Source organism: Theropithecus gelada, chromosome 4, assembly GCF_003255815.1.
Source record: "Theropithecus gelada isolate Dixy chromosome 4, Tgel_1.0, whole genome shotgun sequence".
Taxonomy (NCBI): Eukaryota; Metazoa; Chordata; class Mammalia; order Primates; family Cercopithecidae; genus Theropithecus; species Theropithecus gelada.
The window spans coordinates 58,325,377-58,339,105 of NC_037671.1; the positions used below are offsets into that span (position 1 = coordinate 58,325,377).

At 36.6% G+C, this 13,729-nt stretch overlaps 1 protein-coding gene across 1 annotated transcript in view; it reads right to left on the reverse strand.

Moving 5' to 3' along the window:
- COL21A1 (collagen type XXI alpha 1 chain) overlaps nt 1-13,729 on the reverse strand; it is a 197,584-nt gene that overhangs the window by 116,909 nt on the left and 66,946 nt on the right. Inside the window, exon 5 of the mRNA XM_025384346.1 lies at nt 6,081-6,632. Coding sequence (XP_025240131.1) covers nt 6,081-6,632 — 552 coding nt within the window. The remainder of the gene's footprint in view (nt 1-6,080; nt 6,633-13,729) is intronic.

Here is a 13,729-nt window from a genome sequence, read left to right on the forward strand (position 1 = left end):
AAACAACAAAGTTAGCCAGGCATGTTGGCATGTGCCTGTAGTCCCAGCTACTCAGGAGGCTGAGGTGGGAGGACTGACTGAGTCTGGGAGGTTGAAGCTGCAGTGAGCTATGATCATGCCACTGCACTCCAGCCTGGGCAACAGAATGAGACAAAGGAAAGGAAAAGGGAAAGGGAAAGGGAAAGGGAAAGGGAAAGGGAAAGGGGAAGTGGAAGGGGAGGGAAGGGAAGGGAAGGGGGGAAGGGGAAAAGGGAAAGGAAAAGAAAAGAGAAAGAAAGAAAGGAGAAAAGAAATGAAAAGGAATCCCTTTAAATTTAAGGACACACATAGGCTGTAAGTGAAAAAATGAAAAAAGATATTCCATGCAAATGGTAGCCAAAAGACATCAGAGATGTCTATACTTATATCACACAGTACAAAACAATAACAAGAGACAAAGAAAGATATCCTATTATGATAAAAGGGTCAATTCACCAGGAAGATATAATAATTATGATTCTATATGCAGCCAACACCATGGTAACAAAAATATAAGGCAGACATTTACAGAACTGAAGGGAGAAATAGACAGAAACACAATGATACTAGAGGATTTTGATAATGATTAGAACGTTCAAACAGAAGATCAATAAAGAAATAGAAGACTTGAACACAGACCAAATGAACCTAGCAGACACACACAGAACATTTCACCAAACAGCAGCAGAATACATATTCCCTTCAACTGCACATGAAACATTCTCCAGGACAGACCATGTGTTAAATCACAAAACATGTCTTATTTAAGAAGACTGAAATCAACACTAGTGTATTTTTCAACCACAGTGGAATAAAACTAAAAATTAACAACAGGAGGAAAATTGAAAAATTCACAAATATGTAAAAATTAAATAGCACACTTTTGAACAACCATTAGGTCAAAGAAGAAATCAGAGACAAAGTTAGAAAATATCTGATGAAAACAAAAACACAACATCCAAAATTTATGAGATGCAGGAAAACAGTACTAAGAGAGAAGTTTATAGCAATAAATGCCTACATTAAACAGAAAAAGGATATCAAATAAACAACTTTACACCTCAAGGACCTCTAAAAAAAAAAAAAGACAAACTAAGCCCGAAGTTAGCAGAAAGAAAAAAATAATTTAGATTTAAGCAGAAATAAATAAAATAGAAAATAGAAAGAAATCAACAAAGCCAAGAGTTGCTTTTTTGGAAAAAAATCAACAAAATTGACAAATCTTTAACTAGATTAAGTGAAAAGAGAGAAGACTCAAATAAAACAAGAAGTGAAAGAAGAGACGTTACAATTGATGCCACAGAAATAAAAAGGATTTTAAGTGACCACTATGAACAACTATATATCAACAATTTGGTAACCTAGAAGAAATGGATAAATTCCTAGAACACAAAACCTACCAAAATTGAAACGTGAATAAATAGAATATATGAACAGACCTATAACTAGAGATTAAAGGAAATTTAAATCAGTAATCAAAACACCCCAACAATAAAAGCCTAGTACCAGGTGGCTTCAGTGGTGAATTCTACCAGACATTTAAAGAAGAATTAATACCTATCTTTCTTAAGATCTTTCTAAAAATTGAAGAGGAGTGAACACTGGCCTTATTTTTATAAGGCCAGCATTAACATGATACCAAGGCCAGAAAAAGATACCATAATAAAATAAAACTACAAGCCAATATCACTGATGAATACAGATGTAAATATCCCCAATGAAATACTAACAAACTGAATTTAACAGCACATCAAAAACATTATACACCATGACCAAATGGAAATTGTCCACAGGATGAAAGAGTTTGACATATAAAATCAATAAATGTGTCTTTGACAGAATGAAGGATAAAGACAATATGATTATCTCAATGGAGGCAGAAAAAATTGACAAAAATTAGCACTATTTTATGATTAAAGCACACAACAAGTAAGGAATAGAAGGAAACTACTTTAACATAATAAAGACCATATTTGAAAAGTTCACAGCCACCATCATACTCAATGGTAAAATGTTAAAAGTTTTTCCTCTAAGACAAGGAACAAGATAAAGATACCTAATTTCACCACTTCTATTCAACATTGTACTAGCCAGAGGAATTAGGCAAGAAAATAAATAAAAGGGATTCAAATCACGAAAGAAAATTATCTCTGTTCACAGATAGCATGAATAAATATAGAAAACCCTAATGATTATACATAAAAGATTCCATGCCAAAAAAAAAAATGGTTAGAATAAACCAATTAAGCAAAGTTGGAGAATACAAATTCAACATATAAAAATCAGTTGTGTTCCTATACAATAACAACAATTTAAAAAGAACATTAAGAAAATAATCCCATTTACAAAGCATAAAAATAATAAAATACTTAGAAATAAACTTAACCAAAGAATCAAAAAAACTTGTACATTGAAAACTACAAAACATTGATAAAAGAAACTGAAGAAGGAATAAATGGAGATATATCCTGTGTTCATGGATTGGCAGACAATATTACTTAAAAACTCCACACTGCCTAACGTGATCTACAGATTCAATGCAATCCCTATAAAAATCCCAATGACATTTTTAATAGAAATAGAAAAAGCATTCCTAAAATTTATATGAATCCTCAAAAGACCTAAAACAGTCAAAACAATCTTGTGAAACAAAAATTAAGTTGGAGGCCTCACACTTCCTGATTTCAAAATATATTGCAAAGCTGGAGTAATCAAAACAGTATGGTAAAGGCATAAAAACAAACATATAGACAAATGGAACAGAATAGAGAGCCCAGAAAACACTCTTGCATGCATCAATGAACTTATCTTTGACAAGGGTGGTAAGGCTGCCTGATGGGGAAAGGATCTCTTCAGTCAATGGTGCTGGGAAAACCAGATATCCACACGCAAAAGAATAATATTGGACCTTTATTTCACACCACATACAAAAAACAACTCAAAGACTTAAACATAAGACCTGAAATTATAACATTTCTAATAGAAAACTAGGGAAAAGTTTCATAACATCAGTCTGGTAATGATTTCTTGGATTTATTCCAAAGTTACCAGCAACAAAAAAAGCAAAAATAGACAACTGAGATTATAGCAAACTAAAAAGCTTCTGTGCAGCAAAGGAGAAAAAAACACTGTAAAAAGGCAATCTATGAAGTGGGATAAAGTATTTGCAAACCATATATCTGATAAGGGGTTAACATTCAAAATAAATAAAAAACTCCAACTCAGCAACAAAAAAAAACTGTTTAAGGAATGGACAGAGACTTAAATAAACATTTCTCCAAAAATGATATGCAAATGGCCTCAGGTATACGAAAAAAATGTCCAACATCACTAATGATTAGAAAAATTCTAATCAATACTACAATGAAATGTTACCTCATACATGTTAGGCTGGCCATTACCAACAAAAAAAAAAGAAAGAGGAAGGAAAAGAGGGAGGAAGGGAGGGAGGGAGTGGGGGAGGGAGGGAGGGAGGGGGGGAGGGAGGGAGGGAGGGAGGGAGGGAGGGAGGGAGGAAGGAAGGAAGGAAGGAAGGGAGGGAAGGAGGGAGGGAAGGAAGTATGGAGGTTGCAGTCAAGCAAGATGAAAAAGTTCCAAAGATATGCTGCACAACATTGTGCTTATAATTCACAATACTGTACATTAAAAAATGTTAGGACACTAGGTTTCATGTTAATGTCTTTTATATGAGGGGGAAAGAGAAAGATGAAGAAGAAGGAAGGGGGAGGAAGGGGGAAAAGGAAGGAGGAGGAGGAAGGAAGGAGGCAGAAAAAAGAAGGAGGAAGAAAAAGAAGTAGCAGTAGTAGTAGTAGCAGTAGTAGTAAGAGTAGAAGTAGTAGTAGTAGCAGTAGTAGTAAGAGTAGAAGTAGTAGTAGTAGCAGTAGTAGTAGTAGCAGTAGTAGTAGTACTAGTAGTGGTAGTGGTAGCAGCAGCAGCAGCAGCAGAAGTCTTTCACACAGATAAAGGAATCATCACCCATCAGAGAAAAGAAAGTATTAGATACAACTCTTCCAGAGAAATCATAGGTCCACAAAGATGAAATAAACTGCAGTAAATATTACTTAACTCAATAATATTTTGTTCATTGTGATTTAACTACAGCAGAGTGTAAAAATAAACAGTATTAGTAAATGGTCATCCTACATGTTAACACTTCAAAGTAGAAGTTAAGTATGTATCAAAGAAAAAGCATTTGTGAATTTGTCAGATGATTCAAACACAGATTACATGGTTTGTGGCTGTTGTAATATAGCAATGTTTTAGTTTACTGTATTAATCATACTCTAATCAAGTATAAAAAGTCAAGTGTAGAACACCCATATAAATTCCATAAGTGCAATTTCAAAAACATTTTAAAAGATGGCTATTGTGCAGCAGATATGTGATTAGACACAGAAATTATTTACATCTTTTCGAGTGTGAATGAAAATATATTTGGCAAGATTTCAATTTTGATTGTTTATAGATGATACATCTTAGCTAAAAGAATGTTTAACTCTTTTAAGCACACCTACTCTTTCATGTGTAGTTAGAATCATTAAAATAGAATGCATCTACCAAAATACAGATCCACAGAAAAAGTCTCTGAAGCAAATATTGAACAAACATTGTATCAGTTACATTTACATTTAAAGATAAAAATGAATGATAAATGAAATTTCTCCAGGAAAAGTCTGTTTTAAGAATGAAAAATACCTGGCTTCAAAACCAAAGAATTCTAACTAATATGACCACATATTAAAAATTTAAATCCTATTTGCCTGTTCAGGATGATAAACGTCAACAAAATCTTACCACTAGAGATTCATAAAAAGAACTGTAGTGGCGATTTGTAGTTATAGTACCTTTACTTAAAGTTTCATGGAAGAAGATGTTTAATTTTTTATAGTCTCTTAAATACGAAAATTTAAAAATGTTTTCCTCTACCATATCCCACAAGCAAATGTGAAGAAAACAGAGGAATGAATGATATAATTTGTTTCCTAACCCAGAAACACACAGGATTTTTTTGTCAACTGTGAAGCCACCCACTTTGGGAGCTTTTGTAGACAAACTAATATTCACTTTATATGAATATTACTTTAATACGGTACACTAAATACCTATATTATTAAAAAATAAGAGATATAAAAAATTACTCTCCCCTAAAATAATGTGAACATTAGCATGTCTATGCCTTAATAGGATTAATATTTACCAAAACTGGGACCTTCCCATACCATGCAATTATCATGAACATGAAGTTAGATTTTATGAAACAATATAAACATAATTAATAAACTGTTATTTTATTTTCAAATGTTGTGCGAAAGGAAATTAAGCTTTTTTAAAGTGCAATTTTAACATGTTTCTCCCTAACTTTAAATATGTCAGTAATTTGAAGCTTTTTTTCTGAAGAAATAATGAAATTCTAGCTCAGAACTATGTACAAGAATATTCATTTTTGTCGTTTATATTAGCAAAACAGCAATAAACTAAATGTACAAAAACAGGAAAAATTTAAAATAAATTACAGTTGGAACTTGCCTGCTATCATGTGAATAGAGTATAAAAATTTTATACACAAGAGTATATACTACAAAAACAAAGTAGGAAATTATATATGCAACAGTATCTTGATTTAGGCAGAAGAGTAAACTAAAACATACCAGGGAAAAAAGGAAAAAAACTAGAATGTAAAATATAGAAAAACTCATTAATGGGGTGATACAATTACGTGTGATTTATATATATTTTTATTCTTTGTGCCTTTTTTCTACAATCTCTACCATAGACATGTTATAATTGAAAGGAAAAATAATAAATGTTACAAAATATTGTATTTTCCATATGTAGATTTGTAAATTATTTTTTAAAACCAAAATTTATCCTAAATACATATAACACAAAAAATTTGTGCTCACAGTGTAAATATAACATTTATAACATTATAAATGTTGTAACATTATAATTGACATTAAATACAACAATCTACACCAGTGTTAATGCAGAGATTATATCAAAATGTAAAAAGCACAATTATTAATTGTTTCCAAATTATATTAAGGCATTTTAAGGCTTACCTTCACAAAGTTTCTGCTTTATCACTTCCCTTATTTTGGATATTGCAATGTAGTCTTCCACATAAAACACATAAGTAGACGAAGGCTTGTTGGCAATAGCTCTAAGTTCGGCATCTTCTGTTTCTGAACCAACACCAATGGCAAATAATGTTATCTTACTATCTCTTGCTGCTTCAGCTGCATCCTTGACATCATCCTGGGATTTGCCATCCGTAAGTACCACTGCTATCTTAGTCAGAAATCGTGAGGACTTGGCAAAAAGGTAATCGAGGGCAAACTGGATAGCCTTCCCTGTCCTTGTGTTTCCTCCTAAGTAGAGTATGGATTCCACTGCTGCTGTTAAATGTTCTCCTGAATCATAGCTTCCAAGAGGAATCTCCAGCACAGGGTAGTCACTATATTGAACCACTCCAACTTGAATAAACTTTGGCCCTATGTCAAAGTTTTTTGTGATATTGACAAGCCACTTTTTCACTATTTCAAAGTTTTCTGGGCCAACACTATAAGAGCCATCTAAGATGAAAACTAAATCTGTCGGAGCAGTACGACAACCTAAGTGCAAAAGAAAACCATCATAGCACATCTTTTATATAAAAAGCAAAAAGGGAGAGATTTTAAATTTATGAGTTTCAGCTATACACTAACATCATTGCTTATTTTAAATTGTCAATGAAATATGGGTAGCTTAATGCTAACCTGAAATATTTACAAAAATATAAGCCAGTGAATATGGAGAAAAAAATTAAAAACAGATTTTCTACCAACTTCAGGACTTAGCTAGCCAATAAAATTTCATCTTTGATATATTAATAGTTGATAAAAGTTAAATGAACCAAGATCACCCAATGAATCAACTCTTGCATTATATCCAAGATGAGTTTCTAAAGGTCTGATGTCTCATATTCAGTGAATGATATAGTCAGAGCATCAAATTGTCCTAACAATCTATGATTAAAGGTATAAAGCTATTCCTTGCTTAGTAGAGATAGAGATTCTTGTTTCGAGTTACCAGGAAACACATGTGGTCAGCACATCCTAAGGTCTTTTGGGGGGAAAAAATACCATCTTTGGTGCAAGTTACATTTGAACAAGTTATAAGCAGTTGTGGAAAGAAAAAGACTTTCCTGGGGGGTGCGAGCAAGATGGCCAAATAGGAACAGCTCCAGCCTCCAGCTCCCAGTGTAGGCGACATAGAAGAGGGGTGATTTCTGCATTTTCAACTGAGGTACCAGGTTCATCTCAGTGGGGAGTGCCAGACAATCGGTGCTGGTCAGCTGATGCAGCCCAACCAGCGAGAGCTGAAGCAGGGCAAGGCATCACCTCACCTGGGAAGTGCAAGGGGGAAGGGAATCCCTTTAGAAACTGAGAAACACAACAACTGGAGAATCGGGTAACTCCCACCCTAATACTGTGCTTTACCAAGGGTCTTAGCAAACAGCACACTAGGAATTATATCCTACACCTGGCTGGGAGGGTCCCACGCCCACAGAGCCTCCCTCATTGCTAGCACAGCAGTCTGAGATCTAACTGCAAGGCAGCAGCGAGGCTGGGGGAGGGGCGCCTGCCATTGCTAAGACTTAAGTAGGTAAACAAAGCCTCCAGGAAGCTCGAACTGGGTGGAGCCCACCACAGCTCAAGGAGGCCTGCCTGTCTCTGTAGACTCCACCTCGTGGGACAGGGTATAGCAAAAAAAGAAAAAAAAAAAAGGGCAGCAGAAACCTCTGCAGATGTTAATGACCCTGTCGGACAGCTTTGAAGAGAGCAATGGATCTCCCAGCATGGAGGCTGAGATCTGAGAACGGACAGTCTGCCTGCTCAAGTGGGTCCCTGACCCCTGAGTAGCCTAACTGGGGGACATCCCCCACTAGGTGCAGAACGACACCTCACACCTCACACAGTGGGGTACACCCCTGAGATGAAGCTTGCAGAGCAAGAATCAGAGAGCAGCACTCACTGTTCAGCAATATTCTATCTTCTGCAGCCTCTGCTGCTGATACCCAGGCAAACAGGGTCTGGAATGGACCTCAAGCAATCTCCAACAGACCTACAGCTGAGGGTCCTGACTGTCAGAAGGAAAACTAACAAATAGAAAGGACACCCACACCAAAACCCCATCAGTACGTCACCATCATCAAAGACCAAAGGCAGATAAAACCACAAAGATGGGGAAAAAGCAGGGCAGAAAAGCTGGAAATTCAAACAATTCAAAAAATCAGAGTGTATCTCCCTCTCCAAAGGAACGCAGCTCATCGCCAGCAACAATCAAAGCTGGACGGAGAATGACTTTGACGAGATGAGAGAAGAAGGCTTCAGTCGATCAAACTTATCAGAGCCAAAGGAGGAACTACGTAACCAGTGCAAAGAAACTAAAAATCTTGAAAAAAGAATGGAAGAATGGATAACTAGAATAATCAATGCAGAGAAGGCCATATACGAACTGACAGAGATAAAGACCATGACACGAGAAATACGAGACAAATGCACAAGCTTCAGTAACCGACTCAATCTACTAGAAGAGTTTCAATGATTGAAGATCAAATGAATGAAATGAAGTGAGAAGAGAAGTCTAGAGTAAAAAGAAGGAAAAAGAAATGAACAAAGCCTCCAAGAAATATGGGATTATGTGAAAAGACCAAATCTACGTCTGATTGGGGTGCCTGAAAGTGAGGGGGAAAATGGAACCAAGTTGGAAAACACTCTTCAGGATATCATCCAGGAGAACTTCCCCAACCTAGTAAGGCAGGCGAACATTCAAATTCAGGAAATACAAAGAACGCCACAAAGATACTCCTCGAGAAGAGCAACTCTAAGACACATAATTGTCAGATTCACCAAAGTTGAAATGAAGGAAAAAATCTTAAGGGCAGCCAGAGAGAAAGGTCGGGTTACCCACAAAGGGAAGCCCATCAGACTCACAGCAGATCTCTCGGCAGAAACTCTACAAGCCAGAGAAGAGTGGGGGCCAATATTCAACATTCTTAAAGAAAAGAATTTTAAACCCAGAATTTCATATCCAGCCAAACTAAGTTTCATAAGTGAAGGAGAAATAAAGTCCTTTACAGACAAGCAAATGCTTAGAGATTTTGTCACCACCAGGCCTGCCCTACAAGAGACCCTGAAGGAAGCACTAAACATGGAAAGGAACAACCAGTACCAGCCATTGCAAAAACATGCCAAAATGTAAAGACCATCGATGCTAGGAAGAAACTGCATCAACTAACGAGCAAAATAACCAGCTAATATCATAATGACAGGATCAAGTTCACACATAACAATATTAAACTTAAACGTAAATGGACTAAATGGTCCAATCAAAAGACACAGACTGGCAAATTGGATGAAGAGTCAAAACCCATCAGTCTGCTGTATTCAGGAGACCCATCTCACATGCAGAGATATATATAGGCTCAAAATAAAGGGATGGAGGAAGATCTACCAAGCAAATGGAGAACAAAAAAAAGCAGGGGTTGCAATCCTAGTCTCTGATAAAACAGACTTTAAACCATCAAAGATCAAAAGAGACAAAGAAGGCCATTACATAATGGTAAAGGGATCAATTCAACAGGAAGAGCTAACTATCCTAAATATATATGCACCCAATACAGGAGCACCCAGATTCATTAAGCAAGTCCTTAGAGACTTACAAAGAGACTTAGACTCCCATACAATAAAAATGGGAGACTTCAACACCCCACTGTCAATATTAGACAGATCAATGAGACAGAAAGTTCACAAGGATATCCAGGAATTGAACTCAACTCTGCAGATCTAATAGACATCTAAGCGGACCTAATAGACATCTACAGAACTCTCCACCCTAAATCAACAGAATACACATTCTTCTCAGTACCACATCTCACTTATTCGAAAATTGGCCACATAGTTGGAAGTAAAGCACTCCTCAGCAAATGTACAAGAACAGAAATTATAACAAACTGTCTCTCAGACCACAGTGCAATCAAACTAGAACTCAGGACTAAGAAACTCAATCAAAACCGCTCAACTACGTGGAAACTGAACAACCTGCTCCTGAATGACGACTGGGTACATAACAAAATGAAGGCAGAAATAAAGATGTTCTTTGAAACCAATGAGAACAAAGATACAACACACCAGAATCTCTGGGACACATTTAAAGCATAGTGTAGAGTGAAATTTATAGCACTAAATGCCCACAAGAGAAAGCAGGAAAGATCTAAAATTGACACTCTAACATCACAATTAAAAGAACTAGAGAAGAAAGAACAAACACATTCAAAAGCTAGCAGAAGGCAAGAAATAACTAAGATCAGAGCAGAACTGAAGGAGATAGAGACACAAAAAACCCTCCAAAAAATCAATGAATCCAGGAGTTGGTTTTTTGAAAAGATCCACAAAATTGATAGACTGCTAGCAAGACTAATAAAGAAGAAAAGAGAGAAGAATCAAATAGACGCAATAAAAAATGATAAAGGGGATATCACCACCGACCCCACAGAAATACAAACTACCATCAGAGAATACTATAAACACCTGTATGCAAATAAACTAGAAAACCTAGAAGAAATGGATAATTTCCTGGACACTTACACTCTTCCAAGACTAAACCAGGAAGAAGTTGAATCCCTGAATAGACCAATAGCAGGCTCTGAAATTGAGGCAATAATTAATAGCCTACCAACCAAAAAAAGTCCAGGACCAGATGGATTCACAGCCAAATTCTACCAGAGGTACAAGGAGGAGCTGGCATCATTCCTTCTGAAACTATTCCAATCAATAGAAAAAGAGGGAATCCTCCCTAGCTCATTTTATGAGGCCAACATCATCCTGATGCCAAAGCCTGGCAGAGACACAACAAAAAAAGAGAATTTCAGACCAATATCCCTGATGAACATCAATGCAAAAATCCTCAATAAAATATTGGCAAACCGATTTCAACAGCACATCAAAAAGCTTATCCACCATGATCAAGTGGGCTTCATCCCTGGGATGCAAGGCTGGTTCAACATACGCAAGTCAATAAACATAATCCAGCATATAAACAGAACCAAAGACAAAAACCACATGATTATCTCAATAGATGCAGAAAAGGCCTTTGACAAAATTCAACAGCCCTTCATGCTAAAAACGCTCAATAAATTCAGTATTGATGGAACGTATCTCAAAATCATAAGAGCTATTTATGACAAACCCACAGCCAATATCATACTGAATGGGCAAAAACTGGAAGCATTCCCTTTGAAAACTGGCACAAGACAAGGATGTCCTCTCTCACCACTCCTATTCAACATAGTGTTGGAAGTTCTGGCTAGAGCAATCAGGCAAGAGAAAGAAATCAAGGGTATTCAGTTAGGAAAAGAAGAAGTCAAATTGTCCCTCTTTGCAGATGACATGATTGTATATTTAGAAAACCCCATCATCTCAGCCCAAAATCTCCTTAAGCTGATAAGCAACTTCAGCAAAGTCTCAGGATACAAAATCGATGTGCAAAAATCACAAGCATTCTTATACACCAGTAACAAACAGAGAGCTAAATCATGAATGAACTTCCATTCACAATTGCTTCAAAGAGAATAAAATACCTAGGAATCCAACTTACAAGGGATGTAAAGGACCTCTTCAAGGAGAACTACAAACCACTGCTCAGTGAAATAAAAGAGGACACAAACAAATGGAAGAACATACCATGCTCATGGATAGGAAGAATCAATATCGTGAAAATGGCCATACTGCCCAAGGTAATTTATAGATTCAATGCCATCCCCATCAAGCTACCAATCAGTTTCTTCACAGAATTGGAAAAAACTGCTTTAAAGTTCATATGGAACCGAAAAAGAGCCCGCATCTCCAAGACAATCATAAGTCAAAAGAATAAAGCTGGAGACATCATGCTACCTGACTTCAAACTGTACTACAAAGCTACAGTAACCAAAACAGCATGGTACTGGTACCAAAACAGAGATATAGACCAATGGAACAGAACAGAGCCCTCAGAAATAATACCATACATCTACAGCCATCTGATCTTTGACAAACCTGAGAAAAACAAGAAATGGGGAAAGGATTCCCTATTTAATAAATGGTGCTGGGAAAATTGGCTAGCCATAAGTAGAAAGCTGAAACTGGATCCTTTCCTTATTCCTTATATGAAAATTAATTCAAGATGGATTGGAGACTTAAATGTTAGACCTAAAACCATCAAAACCCTAGAAGAAAACCTAGGTAATACCATGCAGGACATACACATGGGCAAGGACTTCATGTCTAAAATACCAAAAGCAATGGCAACAAAAGCCAAAATTGACAAATGGGATCTAATTAAACTAAAGAGCTTCTGCCACAGCAAAAGAAACTACCATCAGAGTGAACAGGCAACCTACAGAATGGGAGAAAATTTTTGCAATCTACTCATCTGACAAAGGGCTAATATCCAGAACCTACAAAGAACTCAAACAAATTTATGAGAAAAAAACAAACAACCCCATCATAAAGTGGGCAAAGGATATGAATAGACATTTCTCAAAAGAAGACATGCATACAGCCAACAGACACATGAAAAAATGCTCGTCATCACTGGCCATCAGAGACATGCAAATCAAAACCACAATGAGATACCATCTCACACCAGTTAGAATGGCAATCATTAAAAAGTCAGGAAACAACAGGTGCTGGAGAGGATGAGGAGAAATAGGAACAGTTTTTCACTGTTGGTGGGATTGTAAACTAGTTCAACCATTGTGGAAAACAGTATGGCGATTCCTCAAGGATCTAGAACTAGAAATACCATACGACCCAGCCATCCCATTACTGGGTATATACCCAAAGGATTATAAATCATGGTGCTATAAAGACACATGCACACGTATGTTTATTGCAGCACTATTCACAATAGCAAAGACTTGGAATCAACCCAAATGTCCATCAGTGACAGACTGGATTAAGAAAATGGGGCACATATACACCATAGAATACTATGCAGTCATAAAAAAAGATGAGTTCGTGTCCTTTGTAGGGACATGGATGCAGCTGGAAACCATCATTCTCAGCAAACTATCACAAGAACAGAATACCAAACACCACATGTTCTCAATCGTAGGTGGGAACTGAACAATGAGATCACCTGGACTCTGGAAGGTGAACATCACACACTAGGGCCTATTTTGGGGGCGGGGGGAGGGATGGCATTGGGAGATATACCTGATGCAAATGATGAGTTGATGGGTGCTGATGAGTTGATGGGTGCAGCACACCAACATGGCACAAGTATACATATGTAACAAACACGCACGTTGTGCACATGTACCCTAGAACTTAAAGTATAATTTTAAAAAATGTCAAAAAAAAAAAAAGAAAAAGACTTTCCCTGTGATAAATGCTAGCATGCTAAATGTAAAACGAAGCATGAATATAAAATTATCTCATTATCATATGGGCTATAAATAATAGCTATTATTGCTGATTTGAGTACAGAAGTTACAGAAGAAGACAAATATAGCTGTTCTTTTCTGTGCATTTTGTTAGCCATTCCAAACTATCGGAATTGCCCCAACAAACCAGTTTATCTTTTAGTCTGTGTTAGTCTCCCAACTCTGGGCCTTTGCAGTTGCTCTTCCCTTTTATTAGAATGTCTTCCTCTTTACCTGACTAATACTCTTGTTTCAGATCCCTGA